At 47.3% G+C, this 22,944-nt stretch overlaps 1 protein-coding gene across 2 annotated transcripts; it reads left to right on the top strand.

Annotated features, from left to right (window-relative positions):
• Positions 1-1,692: 1,692 nt before the first annotated feature.
• On the top strand, positions 1,693-22,633 carry ECSIT (ECSIT signaling integrator). 2 transcript variants are annotated; one of them, XM_040346511.1, is made up of 8 exons: positions 1,693-1,821; positions 5,110-5,208; positions 6,441-6,813; positions 7,794-8,017; positions 12,173-12,230; positions 16,042-16,190; positions 17,217-17,316; positions 22,097-22,633. In XM_040346511.1, the coding sequence occupies exons 2-8, from the start codon at positions 5,122-5,124 to the stop codon at positions 22,324-22,326; spliced, it is 1,221 nt and encodes a 406-aa protein (XP_040202445.1). In that variant the 5' UTR covers positions 1,693-1,821; positions 5,110-5,121; the 3' UTR covers positions 22,327-22,633. The 2 variants fall into 2 exon arrangements, with proteins under 2 accessions (XP_040202445.1, XP_040202444.1); XM_040346510.1 differs by having other exon boundaries at positions 1,694-1,834.
• Positions 22,634-22,944: the final 311 nt, after the last annotated feature.

Consider the following 22,944-nt stretch of genomic DNA (forward strand, 5'->3'; position numbering starts at 1 on the left):
TGATTCAGGGAGGCTGGATGACTCATCAAGCAGCATCTCTGGTAAATCCCCCTGCCCTCTGGAACCTTGTAGAAGCTTCCAGAAGTAGAGGGTGTAGTCTGGGAGGAGCTGCTTGGAGTATTGATGAGGGCCCCAGCCAATCCCCAGCAAAGTGGGCTGGCAGGGGGTGGGCACCTCATAAATACTCATGGATGCAGGGGCAGTTAGGTAGAAGATGGAGATGGAGTGCTGAGGAGGCCCTTGAGGGTACCCCCTCGGATGACCTCGGGTGGGGCTTGCCAGTTCAGCACAGGGTTCAAACCCCACCCCAGTATCCACCAACGTGACTTGCATCCCGGTATAGGCAGTCATCTTTCCCCGTTCCTCCACCAACAACCCACTACAGATAATGCCACTGACTAACCTGACCCATTCAAGCGGTGTGGTGAGTAATACCACCGATAAACGCAAATCATTCCAGTGGTACAGTGGGTAATACCACAGCTAAATGTGACCCATTCAAGAGGTGCGGGTGGGTAATACCACCGCCAAACATGACACATTCAGGCGATGCAGTGGGTAATACCACCACCAAACATGACAAATTCAAATGGCACAATGGATAATACCACTACTGAACTCGAACCATTCAAGTTCTACTGTCAGTATATTCGCCACCGAACTTGACCCATTTAAGTGACCAAGTGGGTAATACTACAGCCAAATGTGACTCATTCAAGTGGTGCAGTGGGTAATATCACCGCTAAACGCAACCTATTCAACTGGCGTGATGGGTAATACCACCACCGATCATGACCCATTTAAGTGGCACAGTGGTTAATACCGCCATCAAACTCAACCCATTCAAGTTGCGTGATGGGTAATACTGCCACTGAACGCAACCCATTAAAGTGGTGCGATAGGTAATACCACCACCAAATGTGAATCATTCAATTGGTGCAGCGGATAATACCACCGACAAACACAACCTATTCAAGTGGTGCAGTGGGTAATACCACAGCAAAACACAACCCACTAAATCGGCGCATTCGACAATACCACAGCCAAACACAACCCATTCAAGTGGTGCAGTGGGTAATACCAGCGCTGAACGTGGCCCATTGTGATGGGTAATACCACGGCTGAATGTGACCCATTCAAGTGGCGCAGTGGATAATAATGCCATCAAACTCGACCCATTCAAGTGGCACAATGGGTAAAACTGCTGCGGAACTCATATCATTAAAGTGGTGTGATGGGTAATACCACCACCGAACACGACTCATTCAAGTGGTGCAGTGGATAAATACCACCGACTAACGCGACCCATTGAAGCGGCGCAGTGGGTAACACCACAGCCAAACACAACCCATTTAAAGTGATGCAGTAGGGTTGCAACAGATGGTGAGGAGGTGACATATCACCTCCTTACTGCCTGGATTGGGATCCATGCTGCCAAATGTGAGGAGACACTTTTTTTTGGACAGAGTGGGGCTTTAAAAGCCAGTGCATGTGAATAAAAGCCAGGCGAGAATTATAACCTTCATTAGGAGGTCAGTAATCTCAGCCCTATACTTGATTTATGACAAATTTATTAAAGCTCCATCACATTGTTGCTCATCAGTGCTAGGAATGGCACTTAACACACCAGGTGAAATACAGGTCTCTGCATCTTTTAGCAGGGGCCATTTTCCCGGAGACCAGACTACAGAGCAGGAGCGGGGACAACTCTGCCTCTAGTGACAGGAGCGGATTGACGTCACGCTTCGGCAAGATGGCGGCGCCCAGAGAGCAAGAATGACACTGAGTCCTCGGTACAGAGGTCCTGTGTTCGGATGATCGGTGTGTATAGGAGGTCGGTGTATACATTGTACACAGGGGGGAGGGGACACGCGTGAGCTCGGTGTGCAGTTATGACCACGTGTGATCACATTGCCGGGTTCGGCTACTTGTAGTCACTGTGGCCAGCTAGAGATCTGATTGGCTGTTGTAGGAGACTGCTGCAGATTTTTTTTTTTTTTTTTTTTATATATATATATATATATAAGCCCCATTGTGGTGGTGATTCAGAATTCAACAGTGAGCTCACTAAATAATACTAAACAATCTGACCATACACTGTACAAGTATACTGATTGTACAATATTATACAGTCTTCTTATATTGGAACTAAAGGTAAAACTTTTTTTTCTCATTTTGTAAGGGAGGGTCAGGGTTTTTTGGGTGTTTTTTTGGCACCTGTGTCTCATTGGGGGGGATTTTCCTTCACTTCCGGTCCCACAGCCAAACGGGAAGTCTCTGGATCTCATCCAAACTAGTTTCCCCATTGGAAGATTTCCCTTCTGTTCCTATTTTGGTGACAACCCAAAAGTTGTTATTTTCTTTCACTCTCGTTGACAAATAGAGAAGGACAATCTCCGTAACGGGGGAGGGGGGGGGGGGCATATAAAATAAAAACATGACAGGGGTTCTTCTAATCCCTCTCCACTCTGCCCAAATCTAAAAAAAATAAGACTGAATATATAATCCGATTGTAAATCTCATTTAGTTAAGCCTACCTGATTTATAGTATAAGTAAAGACAAAACTTTTTTTTTTTTTTTTTAGTTTTGAATGGAGAGGGGTTAGATCCCCTGTCAGGATTTATTGCTGTCTGTGTCCCCGTTATGGAGAGTCACCCTCTCTATTTGTCCTCTTTACTGTTGTCATTAAAAGTAAAAGAAAATCCCATATTTTGGGTTGTCACAAGAACAGGAATAGAGGGGAAATCTTCCAATGGGGACACCAGCTCTGGTGACAACCAGGGATACTTTAAAGCAAGGCTCGACAAAATCCAGGCGCCCGGTCGCAACTGCGACAAGAAATCGTGACCTGGCGCCCGCCAGTAATTGAGGCCGCGGCTTTTTCGGCCTTCACAGAAGGAAGCTTAGGCCGCAAGCCGTGGCCTCAATTACCGGCCGGCATGAGCCCGCCGCGATCGTGCGGCAGGGGAGGTGGGGCGCATGGAGACACAGGATCCTGTGTCTCCATGCGACCCCGCCGGTAATTGAGGCCACGGCTTTCTGCAGGCCTTCTGTGATATGGCGCCATCTTGTGGTGGCCGTTTGGCATTACAAGTAAAACAGTTGTAGCAGTTCTAATGTGTTTTTTCACTGCCATCTCCTTCCCTCTAATTAGAACCCACAAACATTATATATATTTTTTATTCTAACACCCTAGAGAATAAAATAGCGGTCATTGCAATACTTTCTGTCACACCGTATTTGCACAGCGGTCTTACAATTTTTTGGGAAAAAATACACTTTTTTTTTTTTTATTAAAAAAATAAGACAACAGTAAAGTTAGCCCAATTTTTTTTTTTATATTGTGAAAGATAATGTTATGCCGAGTAAATTGATACCCAACATGTCATTTTTTTAAATTGCGTCCGCTCGTGGAATGGCGACAAACTTTTACCTTTTAAAATCTTCATAGGCGACGTTTTAAAAAATTCTACAGGTTACATGTTTTGAGTTACAGAGGAGGTCTAGGGCTAGAATTATTGCTCTCGCTCTAACGATCGCGGCGATACCTCACATGTGTGGTTTGATTACCGTTTACATATGCAGGCGCTACTCACGTATGTGTTCGCTTCTGCGCGCAAGCTCGGCGGGACGGGGTGCGTTTTTTGGCTCCTAACTTTTTTAGCTGGCTCCTAGATTCCAAGCAAATTTGTCAAACCCTGCTTTACAGGGATTTCCTCTCGCTTCCTGTTGTGGGACAGGAAGTGAAAATAAACTTTCCTAATGGCACACAAATGTCAAAAAAACAAGCTGGGGTTATTAGCCTCCTTTTACTTTATCCCCCCAAAAATATAAGTTTTGCACCTTTTCCAGAGTTGGGGATATAATTTATACCTTACCGTACAGTAGGCATTCAACTTCCAGTGCTGAGACTTGCAGTCCTGACTGTCACACAGCACATCCTGTACAGAGGCGCGGTGTGTGTCGCTCAAACTCCACCTCCTCCATTCATACAACATCTTGTATTTTTTTTCACTGAATGTAAGGTATGGTGTGATTGGAGGAGGGGAGGGTGAACATATATCAAAGATTGTTGTATACTATCTGGACTTTTTGATTTAGCTTGGCAACCAGTGGCTGTGCATCCATTAAGGGCACACGGGCGCCACCCCCTCTATGAATAATGGATAGATTAATGCTTAACGTGAATCTATCCATGGCCGCCGCCGCCACCACCCCTATTTAGGCGTCTGGTCCCTTTTCGGACATCGGGCGCCTGAATTACAGCAGCGGGGATGTATTTTTGAAGCACCTGATTAGCCTAAGGCTGCTTTCACACTGAGGCGGTTTTGCACTAAAAATTGCGCCTGCAATGCGCCCTGAAAGAGCCGCTCTTTTCTATCCAGTGTGAAAGCCTGAGGGCTCGCGGGACGCTAAGAAAAAGTCCTGCCAGCCGCATCTTTGAGTCGCAGTAGGAGCAGTATAAGTACCGCTCCTATAGCGCCCCTTCCCATTGAAATCAATGGGGTAGCGCCTCCAAACTGCCTACGAAGCAGCGTGTTTTCGGGCAGGTTTAATCCTTTTCTGGCCGCTAACTGGGGGGTTAAAATCTCCCCGCTATCGCTCGAAAAATCGCAGCAAACACGACGGTAAAACGCCTCAGTGTGAAAGTACCCTAATAGGCTACAAAAAAGGTGAACTCGGAGCGCAGAGCATTGCGTTTTGAGCCCACCCAGGTGTGTTAGAAAAGCAAATTATTTTTGCTTTTCTAACACTGAACCACCTCTCCGCCAATCATGAAGTGTGGGTGTGTTACCTGTCACCTGATTGGCTGAAACGACTGGTGCTGTGATTGGACGCCTATCAGGAGGAGGGGAGGAGACGTATGGAGGACACAGCTTGTCACCGTCACCTGCTGCCCTACCGGCGGGGGGTCACAGTGTTAATTTTTGATGGGGCACAGTGGCTGCGTGCTGATGGGGCACAGTGGCTGCGTTTGATGGGCACAGTGAGGCTGCAATTGATGTTTTTTTTTTTCAGTTTGTTTGCACCCCTCAAAAACTTTGAGCACTAGCCGCCACTGTTGGCAACTATTTAAATGTGTAATAACATGTTTCTTTGTACTGCAGAGACTTGCGATCATGAGGACTTTACGCTGGTTGGTATCGGCTCGGAATCTGTGTGCTTCAGCAAGATGGCTGTCTGGGGTAGAACCGTGCAAACCACAGGTGAGCGGATATATATACAATCTGTGCTTGATTAGCTGCAGTGGAGGGCAGAGGAGACATTAGGGGTCTAATAGACTCCTGATAGCTCAATAAAGAGGACCTCTCACCTGCCCAATGTTACCATAAAGGGAGCTTCATAGACCCCCTTGTAATAACAAATATAGTTATAATTAATAATATAAATTAATACATTTATAAATGAAGAAAAAATAATAAAGTTCAATAAAAGCAAATGCAAACTCACAAATGTTGAAGTGAGAGCAATAATTCTAGGGCAATTATTTCTAGTTTACTGTATTTGAAGCGCCACCTATTGATAATTTTGGGTAATATAATTTTTTACCATTTTACAGGCAGTTTTAATACTTGACACTAGGGATGCACCGATATATCGGCGGCCGAAAACAGCTGTGTTTCTCTCTCCCTCCGTGTATCCCTCCATGTCCCCCTCCGTGTCCCCCCCGTGTTTCTCTCTCTCTCCGTGTCCCCCCCCATGTTTCTCTCTCCCTCCGTGTATCCCTCCCGTGTTTCTCTCTTCCTCCGTGTATCCCTCCGTGTATCCCTGTGTTTACAATGTTTCAGTTTATGAATGAAGAGAAGCCGCTGTCTTCTCTCCATTCATTTTCAGCGCAGCTGAAGCTGCAGAGAAAGGGATTGGGGAATCTGTGTCCCTAGTCCCTTTCCCTGTCTCAGAGGGGAGATGTCAGAGGTCTTTTAAGACCCCTGATATCTCACCAAAGTCCCCCCAACAGGGCTGATAAAAAAAATAAAAAATAAATTAAAATTGCAATAAATAATTTAAAAAATAAAATGTAAATAATAGAAAATAAAATGTAAATAATAATAAAAAAAAAACACACTGACAATCCACTATTCCCCCCCCCCCCCCTCAAAAAAAATAAATTGTAAAAAATGTAATAAAAAAAATCACCATAAAAAAAAAAAATAGTAATTATATAAAAAGAAAGGTCATTTTCGGTTTCGCCCTGCCATTTTTTTTTTATATCAGTTTTTTGTTTCGCTTCTGAAATTTCCATTTCGGTGCACCACTACTTGACACATATGGTATTTATTTATGCTACACCGCCTTACTTATTACTTTGTACAAACTGGGATTAAATTGTGTGCAATAAAATAAAATTTATTGTATTTTTTCCTGAAAATATAGATTTGTTGAACATATATGCAAAAAAAGCTCTAAAGGGTTAACTGTTTTGTATGACATCCTGCAGGTGAAACTTGTGCGCATGGTCCACTCATCACCCATCCCTGCCCCACCTAAAGCCAACGATTCACCCAAAGCGCTGACACCTTTTGAGGTGCACTTTAGCAAACAGCAGAAGGACAAGGCCTCGTTTGTCCAGGTGCTGGATGTGTTCTGTGGCCGGGATGTTCGGAGGAGAGGACACGTGGAGATGATCGAGGCTGCTCTTAAATGGATGCCAGAATTTGGACTGGAGAAAGACCTGGAGGTTTACAACAAAATCATTGATGTGTTCCCCAAAGAGGTCTTTGTTCACCAAAACTTAATCCAAACAATGTTCAACCATTATCCTCGGCAGCAAGAGTGCGCCGTCAAGGTGTTGGACCAGATGGAGACAAACGGTAAAATGTTGTGTCCGCTGGTTTCGTTATAATGTCCAGAGTGACACAGGTGCTATGTGACATGGGGTCTGTCCTTTCCACCACAGGGTGACACAGACAGGAGAAGGAAGCTATGTGACATGGAGTCTTCCCTTCCCATTACAGGGTGACACAGACCGGAGGAGCTATGTGACATGGAGTCTGTGCCTCCCACCACAGGGTGACACAGACAGGGGGGGAGCTATGAGACATGGGGTCTGTCCTTCCCATTACAGGGTGACACAGAATGGAGGAGCTATGTGACATTGAGTCTGTTCTTCCCACCACAGAGTAACACCACCCAGGAGGAGCTATGTGACATGGAGTCTGTCCCTCCCACTACAGGGTGACACCACCCAGGAGGAGCTATGGGGTATGATCCTCCCACCACGGGGTGACACCACCCAGGAGGAGCTATGTGACATGGAGTCTGTCCCTCCCACCATGGGGTGACACCACCCAGGAGGAGCTATGTGACATGGAGTCTGTCCCTCCCACCACAGGGTGACACAGACGGGGGGGGGGGAGCTATGTGGCATGGGGTCTGTCCTTCCCACCACAGGGTGACACCACCCAGGAGGAGCTATGTGACATGGAGTCTGACCCTTCCTACCACAGGGTGACACCACCCAGGAGGAGCTATGTGACATGGAGTCTGACCCTTCCTACCACAGGGTGACACCACCCAGGAGGAGCTATGGGGTATGATCCTCCCACCACAGGGTGACACAGACAGGAGGAGCTATGTGACATGGGGTGTGTCCCTCCCACCACACGGTGACACAGACAGGGGGAGCTATGTGACACAGAAAGGACTGATAATGGACGGGCTTAATTTCTTGTTACAGGGTCTATTATGTAAAAACATCATGTGACTGCTTTCATTTTCTTTATTCAGGAAAAAGTAGCTGCAATCTGATTGGTCCCTTTCATTTGGCTTAACAAGCTCTCTCTTGCTGTAGGCGTCACCCCTGACAAGAACACCCGTTTCCTGATAATGCAAACATTTGGGAAACTAAGCCACCCTATGAAGAAGTACCAGAGGATAATGTACTGGTTCCCCCGGTTCAAGAACACCAACCCTTACCCAGTTGTAGCTGGTATTGAGGCCGACCCCGTCTCTATGTCAAAGCTGTGCCTGGAACGTATGGCAGCTGACAAGGAAGCGCGTATCACAGTGTACCAGGTGAGTGAAGAGCATTCCGCTCTCTCCCAGGGGGTGGACCGAAGGATTCTATCCATTCATATTTCGGTCACTAACCTATGGTTACCCCCTGTTTTTTCATCAAGTTTTTGTATATCATCCCTTGTTTGAGGCCACTATATAAGGATACCTGAGCCATTGGCCTTTACGAATCCTTGTTACGAGATTATTGGAGCCAGCCTCCCCTTCCTTCTTTGTTTGACATCACCCATTCTTTAACTACTTGTTGAAAAAGGCTAACTCTCTTGTAAGATGGTGAGACCCGTTTCTCCTTTTTTCCTGCAACCTACGAATGTGTCCTGACGAAGCTTAACAGCGAAATGCACTGGCACACAAGGGCTTACTATATATATATATATATATATATATATATATATATATATATATATATATATATATATAGTAAGCCCTTGTGTGCCAGTGCATTTCGCTGTTAAGCTTCGTCAGGACACATTCGTAGGTTGCACATTCGTCAGGACACATTCGTATACTTTTTTTAATTTTGTTTTTTCATGCTCCTTTTCATACCATATATGTATTTTTGTCTTAATAAATGTGATTTTTCTTTTCTAAATTCTTCATTGTTTACTGTGCCTTCAAAGTCTGACCCTGGGTCACCTCTTGGGACCCTTTTCTGTATCTCCACAAATTACTTACGGATGTGGCAATGTGAGTGCTTCCCTTTCTTACTGTACCAGGTGAGGGTTACTCCTATAGAGCTGCACGATTCTGGTCAAAATGAGAATCACGATTCTTTTGCTTGGACTAAAGATCACGATTCTCAAAAACTAAATGCCAGAAACCCACCCCCCCCAAATAAATAAATAAACCTGTGATTTATCTGAAAATATGAATATATAAAAAACAGACCAGTGATATGTCTATAATGTTAAAGACCATATAACTCCTATGAAAAAAGCCGAATCAAACTTTGATTCTGCTTTTTCTCATAGGAGTTATATGGTCTTTAACATTATAGACATATCACTGGTCTCTTTTTTTTTTTTTTTTTTTTATACATCAGAAGCAGTACCGCTGGCAACCATTGGGTGGCGCATGGATACACACAGTTTTACAGAACTGTGAGAAAGATTAATACATCAGAAGCAGTACCGCCGGCAACCACTGGGTGGCGCATGAATACACACTACAGATGTACAGATCTGCAAGAGAAGCCCAGGCATCCATCCAGCGGCGCAGGCTGCTGACGTTGGTTCCGATATCGGCGCCATTTGCGGTCCACGCTGGTTACGTGGAACCAGCCGTGAAACAGAAGAATCGCGGGTCATCCTGCAGGGAGATCGCGAGCGGGGAGAATCGAGATCGCGATTCTCTCCGCGATTAATTGTGCAGCTCTAGTTACTTCTGGAGTCACCATCCACCACGCTTCTTCTTGTAGTCCAATTTTTTTTGCATTTCTGTGTATATTCCTTATAGTCTTGAGATGTAATGTTCTGTAACTATAGCATATGCCCATGCAGAGCCCTGTGTACCTGCATGGGGATCTACAGGTGTTCCATGCATCCCCATGCGGGCTGTCCCATTGATGTCTATTGGGACACAACGGCTGTACGAACATCGCCGCTGCTCCCAACTTGACATCTATGCAGGTGCACGGCCCCAAACACTCTGGGGCAGATCCACAAAGATGTGCACCGGCGCAGCGTATCTAAGATAAGATACACTACGCCACCGTAACTTACTTGGCTTTGGTTTGAATCCACAACGAATTTGCGCCGTAAGTTACGGCGGCGTAGTTTATCTCTCATGGCGTAAGGGTGCGGAATTCAAATGCGGCAGGTAGGGGGCGTTTTTCATTTAAATGAAGCGTGTCCCCGCGCCGAACGAACTGCGAATGCGCCGTCCCTAAAATTTCCTGCCGTGCATTGCGCTAAATGACGTCGCAAGAACGTCATTGGTTTTGATGTGAACGTAAATGGCGTCCAGCCCCATTCACGGACGACTTGCGCAAACGACGTAAAATTTTAAAAATTAGACGCGGGAACGATGGCCATACTTAACATTGAGTACGCCACCATATAGCAGCTTTAACTATACGCCGGAAAAAGCAGAACGGAAACGACGTAAAAAAATGCGACGGCCGCTCGTACGTTCGTGGATCGTCGGAAATAGCTAATTTGCATACTCAACTCGGATTATGACGGGAACGCCACCTAGCGGACGCCGAAAAATTGCATCTAAGATCCGAAGGCGTACGAAGACGTACGCCTGTCGGATCTAGCCGAGATGCCGTCGTATCTTGTTTTGAGGATTCAAAACAAAGATACGACGCAGGAATTTTGAAATTACGCCGGCGTATCACTAGATACGCCGGCGTAATTTCTTTGTGGATCTGCCCCTCACTGTCTGTGTTCAGAGCCATACACCCGCAGGGATGTCGGATTGGGAGCAGTAAATGTCCGTGTGGCTGCTACGTCTACATTGACATCAATGGGGGACTGCCTGCATGGAGGTGTACAGAGCACCGGTAGATCGGGGTAAACTCGGCCCTGCACAGGTGTACACTATAGTACACCCCCCCCCCCCCCCCGTGTGAACAAGGCCTAGTGGTGGGCATGCTGCAGTACCCTGTTCTCTTTTACAAATCTTCCATATATTCAAGATCTTTAATTCACTGAAATGTTTCGAATCTCATTTTAAATTGCCCTAAATATAATTAACAATCATTTTTTTATATGAATTTTCGGTAATGTCCTACTCACTGGCTGAAATTTAAATTCTGGCTGTTGGTGTGCCAGCATTTGTTGATATCATTATGGCCATTATGATTCAACCAATCTTATCAACAGCACAACCAAGATAAGGACAGTTTTCAGCTCTCAGTTGTCCTGAAAATGGGCAGCCGCCATCTTTTCATATGACCGTGGTTTTGTTTGAATTAGGGTTGCACCGATACTAGCTTTTCTGACAGCCTTCTTCTCTCCCTCCCACGGCTGTCAGGGAGATCGGTGCTTGTAAACTGCCCCCACCACTGCACCAATCATCCCCCTTGTTCCTCCCCGGGTCCTCCTCAGGTCCCCCTCATCCTGGATCTGTTAGGCCTAGTACACACGAGAGGATTTATCCGCGGAAACGGTCCGGGGGACCGTTTCCGCTGATAAATCCTCTGGCGGATTTTGATCTCATGGTTATACTAACCATGAGATCAAAATCCCCGCGGAATTCCGTCCGCGGTGACGTGTTGCAGCGATGATGACGCGGCGACATGCGCGACGCTGTCATATAAGGAATTCCACGCATGCGTCGAATCATTACGACGCATGCAGGGGATGGATTCGGACGGATTGATCCGGTGAGTCTGTACAGACCAGCGGATCAATCCGTTGGAATGGATTCCAGCGGATCGATTTCTTAGCATGTCAAGAAATTTTGATCCGCTGGAAATCCATCCCAGGGGACAAAAATCTGCGGAAACAGATCCGCTGGATTGTACACACCAGGGGATCTATCCGCTGGAGCCAGTCCGCGGATCAATTCCAGCGGATCGATCCTCTCGTGTGTACGGGGCCTTAGGATGGGAGAACGGAGGAGGGAGACGGTAAATATGTCATTTACCGGCTCCTTCCTTTTTCTGAATGCACAGTCAGCGATCATCACTGCCTCTGTCCATTCATAACTGAGCATCGTAAACTTCAGTTTATGAAAGTACAGGAACCTTTGTCTCCTGTCCATTCATCTTCAGTGCAACTGAGGCTGCTGAGAAAGGGACCTGGGGAATCTGTGTGCTTAGTCCATTTTCCAGTCTGAAAGGGGAGATGTCCAGGGTCTGTTTAGATCCCTGATGCCTCACGAAAGCCCTCAAATAGGGTTGATAAAAAAAAAAAAACAAAAAAAAAAGCATTGTAAAAATAAAAAAAATATTAAAAATAAAAAAAATTAGAAAAAAAAACACAACTGACACAGTCCACGCCTCACCAGTGCCACCTATCAGTGCTGCATATTGGTGCCACTGTCACATGACATTAAAAAAAGTAGCGGTAATCGGTATCGGCGAGTACTTGAAAAATGAATCGCTACTCAGTGTTGAAAAAGTGGTATCGGTGCAGCACTAGTTTGCATATGTTCAGTATATTTCTTGTCTTTGTGTATTGATCTTGCCTTATGATCCTCTTACAGCTCCCATCAACAGAACAGTGTGACGATGGGACAGTTAAAGAGCACACACATCTTGTAGGTAAGTAGGGGTGTTTCATAAAGCCATGTTCATGAATACTGCAGTACCCTGTTCTCTGTACATCTACATATCCATTGTGTGTTCTTTATATCCTAGTGAAGAAAGAAAAACTATGGGATTCCCACCTGATTGTAAAGGCTGCTGTACTCGCCGATATTGTCGTGGGGTTCAATCTAATAATATAAAGTATGACCAAAGATAAAAAAAAAAAACAGACCGCTGCACACCCTAAGGAGTTAACTACAAATTTGATTAAAGCTATAAGCTATATCAAAAACATATATAGGACATAAAAACGGATCCCCTATGAATAATAGGTGGACCTACCCAGATCATAATCTAGTATTGTTCATAGGGGATCAGTTTTTCTGTCCTATATATGTTTTTGATATAATTTATAGCTTTAATAAAATTTGTAGTTAACTCTTTAGGGTGTGCAGCGGTCTGTTTATTTTTTATTTTTTTTTATCTTTGGTCATTCTTTATATCCTACACAGTTTAAATAGAGAAAGCGATAGATTAGATGGATTGATTAAAGAGCAAGAAAGAGAAATAGGGGGAGAAATTAGAGAGGCGAAAAGATGAGATATATTAGACAGAGAGATGGTGAGGACATTTAGGTGGAGAAATACCAAAATAGGTGGGAGGGAAGATCAGATGGAGATTTGGAGAGATTTGATATAGAGGTAGGAAGAATAGATAGAGATTGAGACATGGTAATTTCAGACAGAGAGATGGGAAGATCAGAGGTGGGGAGATTGGCAAGAGAGATTAAGGGGAAAGCTATAGAAGTGGGGAGGAGGTGGTGGAGATTAGATGGAGAGGTGGTGGGGAAGATTAGATGGAGAGGTGGTGGGGGAGATTAGATGGAGGAGGTGGTGGGGGAGATTAGATGGAGGAGGTGGCGGGGTAGATTAGATGGAGGAGGTGGCGGGGGAGATTAGATGGAGAGGTGGCGGTGGAGATTAGATGGAGGAGGTGGCGGTGGAGATTAGATGGAGCGGTGGTGGTGGAGATTAGATGGAGGAGGTGGTGGTGGAGATTAGATGGAGAGGTGGCGGTGGAGATTAGATGGAGAGGTGGCGGTGGAGATTAGATGGAGAGGTGGTGGTGGCGATTAGATGGAGAGGTGGTGGGGGAGATTAGATGGAGGAGGTGGTGGTGGAGATTAGATGGAGAGGTGGCGGGGGAGATTAGATGGAGGAGGTGGCGGGGGAGATTAGATGGAGGAGGTGACGGGGGAGATTAGATGGAGGAGGTGACGGGGGAGATTAGATGGAGGAGGTGTCGGGGGAGATTAGATGGAGGAGGTGGTGGGGGAGATTAGATGGAGGAGGTGGTGGGGGAGATTAGATGGAGGAGGTGGTGGGGGAGATTAGATGGAGGAGGTGGTGGGGGAGATTAGATGGAGGAGGCGGCGGGGGAGATTAGATGGAGGAGGCGGCGGGGGAGATTAGATGGAGGAGGTGGCGGGGGAGATTAGATGGAGGAGGTGGCGGGGTAGATTAGATGGAGAGGTGGTGGTGGAGATTAGATGGAGAGGTGGCGGGGGAGATTAGATGGAGAGGTGGTGGTGGAGATTAGATGGAGAGGTGGCGGTGGCAATTAGATGGAGAGGTGGCGGTGGCGATTAGATGGAGAAGTGGCGGTGGCGATTAGATGGAGGAGGTGGCGGGGGAGATTAGATGGAGGAGGTGGCGGGGGAGATTAGATGGAGGAGGTGGCGGGGGAGATTAGATGGAGAGGTGGTGGTGGAGATTAGATGGGAGGAGGTGGTGGTGGAGATTAGATGGGAGGAGGTGGTGGTGGAGATTAGATGGGAGGAGGTGGTGGTGGAGATTAGATGGAGGAGGTGGTGGTGGAGATTAGATGGGAGGAGGTGGTGGTGGAGATTAGATGGGAGGAGGTGGTGGTGGAGGTTAGATGGAGAGGTGGTGGTGGAGGTTAGATGGAGAGGTGGTGGTGGAGGTTAGATGGAGAGGTGGTGGTGGAGATTAGATGGAGAGGAGGTGGTAGAGATTAGATGGAGAGGTGGCGGGGTAGATTAGATGGAGAAGGTGGCGGGGTAGATTAGATGGAGGAGGTGACGGGGTAGATTAGATGGAGGAGGTGGCGGGGTAGATTAGATGGAGGAGGTGGCGGGGTAGATTAGATGGAGGAGGTGGCGGGGTAGATTAGATGGGAGGAGGTGGTGGTGGAGGTTAGATGGAGAGGCGGGGTAGATTAGATGGAGAAGGTGGCGGGGGAGATTAGATGGAGGAGGTGGCGGGGGAGATTAGATGGAGGAGGTGGCGGGGGAGATTAGATGGAGGAGGTGGCGGGGTAGATTAGATGGAGGAGGTGGCGGGGTAGATTAGATGGAGGAGGTGGCGGGGTAGATTAGATGGAGGAGGTGGCGGGGTAGATTAGATGGAGGAGGTGGCGGGGTAGATTAGATGGAGGAGGTGGCGGGGTAGATTAGATGGAGGAGGTGGCGGGGTAGATTAGATGGAGGAGGTGGCGGGGTAGATTAGATGGAGGAGGTGGCGGGGTAGATTAGATGGAGGAGGTGGCGGGGTAGATTAGATGGAGGAGGTGGCGGGGTAGATTAGATGGAGGAGGTGGCGGGGTAGATTAGATGGAGGAGGTGGCGGGGGAGATTAGATGGAGGAGGTGGCGGGGTAGATTGGATGGAGAGAAGGTAGAGATTATGTAGAGGTGGTGGTGGAGATTAGATGGAGGAGGTGGAGATTAGATGGAGGAGGTGGAGATTAGATGGAGGAGGTGGCGGTGGAGATTAGATGGAGGAGGTGGCGGGGGAGATTAGATGGAGGAGGTGGCGGGGGAGATTAGATGGAGGAGGTGGCGGGGGAGATTAGATGGAGGAGGTGGCGGGGGAGATTAGATGGAGGAGGTGGCGGGGGAGATTAGATGGAGGAGGTGGCGGGGGAGATTAGATGGAGGAGGTGGCGGGGGAGATTAGATGGAGGAGGTGGCGGGGGAGATTAGATGGAGGAGGTGGCGGGGGAGATTAGATGGAGGAGGTGGCGGGGGAGATTAGATGGAGAGGTGGTGGGGAAGATTAGATGGAGAGGTGGTGGGGAAGATTAGATAGAGAGGTGGTGGCAATTAGATAGAGAGACAGTAGGGATTATATAGAGAGACAGTAGGGATTAGATAGAAAGGTGGACAGATAAAGAGGTCGGAGGAAATATTAAATAGAGAGTTGGAGAGCTTAGACTAGAAATATGGGAATATTAGGTGGGGGATGAAATCAAGAAATGGAGATCTTGGATAGGAAGCTCCTGTATACAGAACCCGCTGCCCTGGCCTCCATCTGGGTCCTGCCATCTTTGGGGCAAATGATTTTAGTCACAGGTGGGAACAGATTTCCTGCCTGGCTCTGCCACCCCTTTCCATGTCAGGATGATTGCTGAGAGATGTACTGGTCCTTGGATAACAACACCGACCCATATAGGACAGCAGTTTATGGAATCTTATTTGAGATTATCATCATATCACTAGTATAGGACATATTGCCCTAATTGGTATATTTACATATTTTGAGCACTTATAAGCCGTTGGATGAGCATGGTAGCCAGGGAACATGTATCTTCATAGGTTAGCAATGACGGCTATTATATTTCCCCAGTACAAGTACTTTTCTAATGATGTGCCGGCCTGTATGGATGTCGGTGTCAGATTACTGTATATCTGCAGGTCTGACTGCCCTTAGCTGTCTATGGCCAGGTTTACAAATAGATCTGTGTGCTGCTGCCACCTTGTGGAGGGCAGAGAGAAACCTTTCATCGCTGTTTGTGATTTATTCCAGGTATCCAGTCACCGGACCAGATGTCCCTTCTAGCAGAACATGATCACAATTACCCCGTCCTAGTTGAAGGTCCATTTCCTTTATGGCTGAGGAAGACCTGCATCAATTATTACGTTTTACGCGCTGAACCCAATGCTAATAAAAGGGAGGTGAGCAAGTACTTCTATTTACAGTATGTGAGCCGCAGGCACCTTGTGGCACTCCAGCTTCTGCAGAACTACAAGTCTCAGCATGCTGATTTTAACATTGCTGTATTCAGGGGGGGGGGGGGGCATCACTCACTCTGACCTGTGCAGTTTGCACTGCTAGCCTCTAACAATGGGGCTGGGTGAGCACTTGATGAGTAGTTGTGTGTAAAAATACACAGCATGGGCCAGATTCTCGTAGAATCCGCGTCGGCGTAGCGTAAGCCATTTACACTACGCCGCCGCAACTTACTGGAGCAAGTGCCGTATTCTCAAAGCACTTTGCGGCGGCGTAGTGTAAATGGCCCGGCGTAAGGCCGCGTAATTCAAAGGGGGCGGCTTGTATTTAAATTAAGCGCGCCCCCGCGCCGATCGAACTGCGCATGCGCCGGCCGTAAAAATAGCCCAGTGCGCATGCTCCAACTCACGTCGGAAAACGTCAATGAAGCCGACGTGGGCGTCATTTCCGGAAATCCCTATTCGCGAACGACTTAGGAAAACGACGCAAAAAGACGACGCTGTCCCGAGGCCATACTTAACATGGCATACAACGGACCTTCGTAAACGTACCCCTCATATAGCAGGGGTAAGTTTACGCTTATGTAAACGACGACGAGGCGGCGCAAAAACGTATCAGGCTCATTTGCATAGACAAATGAGAAATCGACCTAGACGCCACCTAGCGGCCGGTGTAACATTACATTTAAGATCCGACGGTGTAAGATTATTACGCCAGTCGGATCTTAGTGTAAATCCGGCGTATCATTGTTTTCTGAATAGAAAACAATGATACGCCAGCGGGAATTTCGAATTACGCCGGTACATACTGCCGGCGTAATTTCTATGGGTTTGGGGTGCTCGACCCTGTACACCTACGCCCCTGTGATTTGATACAGTAAGTGTTTATCAACAGATCCACCCAGTCACTCAGCTTTGTAACCTGTTATCGGGCTTCTGATGTTCATTTCAGCATCTGTCTTCTTTTTTCAGAAAACATTAGACCCTGAAAGGAGTTTATATTACCCAATCGAATTGGACCTGGACCTGGAGCGAGACCTCGGTGATGATTTAACCTTCGATGTGGATGAAGGTAAGGCGTTTGTTAAATTGATGGTGCACATGTCTACTTCAAAATATGTTCTCTTTTCTTCCTGTAATCCTTATAATGATGCTGCTGCTGTATGAACAATTTTAAACCAAATCGTACCTATAAAAGAAAAGTGTATGCAGTCGTCTTTAGCCGGTGCGATTTGCAAGTATCAAATCACATGACAAGTCGCACCCCATTGTTGGTAATGGAACCAATCAAATTTCCACGACTCTGAAAAGTTTCCCGCACTATTTTTTTCCGAATTATTATTATTATTATTATTATTATTATTAGGGTTGTCCCGATACCGATACTAGTATCGGTATCGGGACCGATTCCGAGTTTTTTCGGCGGTAGTCAGACGCCGATACCCCGCCCCGATACACAAATAGAATACTTAACCCCCCCCGCGCCGCGCCGCCGCCGACCGCCGCCACCGGAGCCGCAATTCGCCGCTGCGATCCGCCGCCGTTACGCCGCTGACTGTAATACGGGCGGGAACATTACAGCTTTGAATAGCTGTAATGATTTGCGCCACGCATAGACACTCCCCCTTGCTCGGGTGAACTGTCCAATCCCGAGCGAGGGGGAGTGTCTATACACGCAGCGTGGCGCCAATCAAAAGCTATTCAAAGCTGTAATGTTCCTGGCCGGCCGTAGTACACAGTCGGCGGTAGCAGGTAAGCGGGCCATGGCTGCATATGGGGGGAGACACACACGGCTGGATGGGGGGAGACACGGCTGCATATGGGGGAGACACACACGGCTGGATGGGGGGAGACACACACGGCTGGATGGGGGGAGACACACACGGCTGGATGGGGGGAGACACGGCTGCATGGGGGGTGACACACACGGCTGGATGGGGGGAGACACACACGGCTGGATGGGGGGAGACACACACGGCTGGATGGGGGGAGACACACACGGCTGGATGGGGGGAGACACGGCTGCATGGGGGGTGACACACACGGCTGGATGGGGGGAGACACGGCTGCATGGGGGGTGACACACACGGCTGGATGGGGGGAGACACGGCTGCATGGGGGGTGACAATGGCTGCATGGGGGGTGACAATGGCTGCATGGGGGGTGACAATAGCTGCATGGGGGGATACATTGCTGGATGGGGGGTGACAATGGCTGGATGGGGGGATACATTGCTGCATGGGGGGTGACAATGGCTGCATGGGGGGTGACAATGGCTGCATGGGGGGTGACAATGGCTGCATGGGGGGTGACAATGGCTGCATGGGGGGAGACAATGGCTGGATGGGGGTATACATTGCTGGATGGGGGGTGACAATGGCTGGATGGGGGGATACATTGCTGGATGGGGGGAGACAATGGCTGGATGGGGGGATACATGGCTGCATGGGGGGAGACAATGGCTGGATGGGGGGGAGACAATGGCTGGATGGGGGGAGACAATGGCTGGATGGGGGGGAGACAATGGCTGGATGGGGGGAGACAATGGCTGGATGGGGGGATACATGGCTGCATCTGTGGGGGGACATCGCTGCATTTGGGGACACATTTTAAAAAAAGTATCGGTATTCGGTATCGGCGACTACTTGAAAAAAAGTATCGGTACTCGTACTCAGTCCTAAAAAAGTGGTATCGGGACAACCCTAATTATTATTATTATTTTTTATTTATTTATTTATTTTATTTTTTTTTTTATTGCGACTTGCATAGACTTCTGTTTAACCACTTAAAGCGGAGCTCCGCTAAAAAAATAATATTAAAAGCCAACAGCTACATATACTGCAGCTGCTGACTTTTAATATCAGCAAACTTACCTGTCCTGGAGTCCAGCGCTGTCCGCAGCAGAGGATGAGCGATCGCTCGTCACTCTGCTGCCCCCCCCCCCAGCCATCCTCGGTGAGGGAACCAGGAAGTGAAGCGCTCCGGCTTCACTGCCCGGTTCCCTACGGCGCATGCGAGAGTCACACTACGCCTGCCGATTGGCTCCCGCTGTGTACTTGGAGCCGAGGGTTCCCAGAACACAACGGAGGGAGGACGGGAGGTGACGTCATGCCCGCAGTCTGCCCGAGACTGTGTGGCCGGAAGTGGGTGCAAATACCTGTCTTTAGACAGGTATCTGCACCCCCTCCCCCCTGAAAGGTGTCAAATGTGACACCGGAGGGGGGGAGGGTTCCGAATCAGCGGGAGTTCCACTTTAGGGTGGAGCTCCGCTTTAAGCCCCGAGCCTGTTTTTCAGACTCTGTGTTTACAAGTTAAAACAATTTTTTTTTGCTCGAAAATTACTTGGAACCCCCAAACATTGTATATATTTTTTTTTTTTCTAACACCCGAAATAATAAAATGGCGGTCATTGCAATACTTTTTGTCGCACCGTATTTGCGCAGCGGTCTTACAAGCGCACTTTTTTTGGAAAAAAAACCCCTTTTTTCTAATTAAAGAAATAAGACAACAGTAAAGTTAACCCAATTTTTTTATTGTGTGAAAGATAATGTTACGCCGAGTAAATTGATACCCAACATGTCACGCTTCAAAATTGCGCCCGCTCGTGGAATGGCGTCAAACTTTTACCCTTAAAGATCTCCATAGGCGACCGTTTAAAAACTCCTACAGGTTGCATCTTTTGAGTTACAGAGGAGGTCTAGGGCTAGAATTATTGATCTCGCTCTAACGCTCTAACGATTGCTGCGATACCTCACATGTGTGGTTTGAACACCGTTTTCATATATGGACGCTGCTCACGTATGCGTTCACTTCTGCGCGCGAGCTCGACGGGACGGGGCGCTTTAAAAAAAAACTATTTTTTGTTTTCCTATTTATTATACTTGATTTTATTTAGTTAAAAAAAAAAAAAAATGGGTCACTTTTATTCCTATTCCAAGGAATGTAAACATCCCTTGTAATAGAACAAAGCATGACGGGTCCTCTTAAATATGAGATCTGGTGTCAAAAAGACATATTTACACTAAAATGCAATAAAAATAAAAAAAATTCGCCTTTTAAGACGCATGGGCGGAAGTGACGTTTTGACGTTGCTTCCGCCCTGCTATGCTATGGAGACTCATATCCATGGCAAACAGGACACAGGACCCAATCGCCTCCGCCGCTGCCGACGGCTCCGGTAAGCGGCGGAGAGCAGCGGGAGGGGGGGCCCCTCTTCCGCCGCCGATAACGGTGATCTTGCGGCGGATCCACCGCGCAGACCACCATTATCGTTTACAGCCCCGCCGCCTGAAGCTGCTGCCTTTACCGAGATATCCCTCTTCAAAAAGAGGATGTCTATAGTCGTGCGGCGGGACTTAAGTGGGTAAATGAAGAGTACATGGAAAGAAGAAAACCAGGGGACTTTAAAGGTGTCAAATAAATGAATATCATATTAAAAAATATATACAAATTATATATATATATAAAAATTCCTTGCTTGATCAATTCATATACAGACACTACCGCTCTACATGTTTCACTTGAATGAGCTTCTTCAGGAGACTTTAGAGTGCTGTATGAATTGAATGCTAAAAAATATAACAAAAGGACAACAAGATAGGAATAATTACATAAAGTTTTAGACAGAATACAGCTATCAATATCGTAGGTATACAAAAGTACACATTCTCTTAATTCAAAATATTGTTAACCGCTTAAGCCCTGGAAAATTTTACCCCCTTCCTGACCAGAACACTTTTTACAATTTGGCACAGCGTCGCCTTAACTGACAATTGCGCGGTCGTGCGACGCTGTACCCCAACAAAAAGAAAGAAAAATTGGGCTAACTTTACTGTTTTCTTATTTTTTAATTCAAAAACTTGATTATTATTTTTTCCAAAAAAGTGCGCTTGTAAGACCGCTGCGGAAATACGGTGTGACAAAAAGTATTGCAATGTTTGGGGGTTCTAAGTAGTTTTCTAGCAAAAAAATACCTTTTTTAACTTGTAAACACCAAATCTCAGAAAGAGACTTGGTCCTTAAGTGGTCATCCTTCTCTCCACAGAGTCCCGGCTTTGATTGGATAGATTGATAGCAGCGCAGCCTTTCGGCTCCCACTGCTGTCTATCAAATCCAGTGACCCGGGGGTTGGTGGTCGGCCGAGTCATACACTCAGCGTCTATGGATGCCAAACTAATAGCTCAGGAGTGCGCCCGCAAGGTATCCCCCCTCAGAACGCTTCTCCTAGTGGGTTCTCTAATGCGGGGAGGAGCCGCGAGAGCCCCCAGAAGGGGATGTTCGGGGCCACTCTGTGCAAAACTAACTGCACAGTTGGGGTAAGTATGACACGTTTGTTTATATTTCATTTTTTTAAGCCGGAGCTTTAGTATCACTTTAAATTAACTTGCTATACTTGCCTGCTCTGTGTAATGCTTTTGCACAGAGCAGCCCCAATCCTCGTATTCCTAGGTCCCCCGCTGGCGCTCTTGGCCCCTCCCTTTTGCAGAGTGCTCCATAGTGCCCCTTGCTATGGGGGCACACGTGAATGCTAACTCCTGAGCTGGCTCTGTGAGTCCATAAGGTGCACAGAGCATGGCTCGCCCCCCCCCCCCCCCAACTGATTGTGATTGACAGCCAATGGCTCCCACTGCTGTGTCTGAGCCAATGAGGAGAGAGAGCCTCTACTCTCATACACATTGCTGGATCGGGCTCAGGTAGGTGTATGGGGGGGGCTGCTTGCATTTTTTTTTTTTTTTTAATGCAGAAAATGCAATAAAGTAATGAACTTTCTGCCTTTAGAAGCACTTTAATGCTTATTTTGTTGTGTGAGTGAATGTACCATGACTCCATTTTTTCTCTCCCTTGGCCTGTAGTGGAGGAAGGTCCAGTCTACGCTATGTGCATGGCAGGAGATGAAAGGCTGCTGGTCAAATGGATTCAGGGAATGCAAGAGACTAATCCGATCCTTGGGGAGGTGCCGGTTCTTTTCCGACTGACCTCCGGCCCACAGGAGCTGAGCGTTCCAGGGAAAGAAAAGGACAGTTCACCCCCCGAGAGCGATGAGGAGAGCGCTCAGGAGCAGAGGCTCAGGATGGAGCGGTAATACATCCATGGAGGGATGCTATCAGGACTGAGTATAAACCTGGAGCCGTGCACAACCAGCTACCCCAGTAAAGACCAGGACAAGAACGGAAAATGGCTGTTTGCTTTATTTGCATACCAAGGCCTTTGATAGTTGACATGCGAGAGGCCATGATGTCAGGTGCTGAAATTGGTGTGGAATCCCACCTGGTAACCCATAAATGTCTCCACTGAACCTGCTCACCCGTCCTCCCATGTCCTGTGCTCTTGTTTTTCCGGCCAAGCTGTTTTCTTGCATACATCGGCATCCAAACACCATGGGAAAACTTTTAGTGTAGTCTGCGAATGTTCACATTTATCTGGGTCATGGTATGTCTAGTAATACCGTGTTTTCCCGAAAATAAGACCTACCCCGAAAATATGACCTAGCGTTATTTTCCAGGAGGGCTGCAATATAAACCCTACCCCGAAAATAAGCCCTAGTTTAAAATGTTTGTAACATCCTATAATCCACTCTATTACAGTATTATATAATGTACAATGTGTGTGTTTCTGTAATATAATTGCGGGGAAGAGAGCTCCGGCAGGTCACAGAAGCACTGAACGAAGGTATTTGGCACAATTATATTACAGAAACGCA

The sequence above is a fragment of the Rana temporaria genome, chromosome 3 (genome assembly GCF_905171775.1).
Source record: "Rana temporaria chromosome 3, aRanTem1.1, whole genome shotgun sequence".
Classification (NCBI taxonomy): Eukaryota; Metazoa; Chordata; class Amphibia; order Anura; family Ranidae; genus Rana; species Rana temporaria.

Excerpts from the sequence above, each read along its gene's own strand:
- ECSIT (XM_040346511.1), top strand. The coding sequence starts at position 5,122 with ATGAGGACTTTACGCTGGTTGGTATCGGCTCGGAATCTGTGTGCTTCA. Across the intron at positions 5,209-6,440 it reads TAGAACCGTGCAAACCACAG|GTGAAACTTGTGCGCATGGT; the intron begins GTGAGCGGATAT and ends GACATCCTGCAG. Across the intron at positions 12,231-16,041 it reads AGAGCACACACATCTTGTAG|GTATCCAGTCACCGGACCAG; the intron begins GTAAGTAGGGGT and ends GATTTATTCCAG.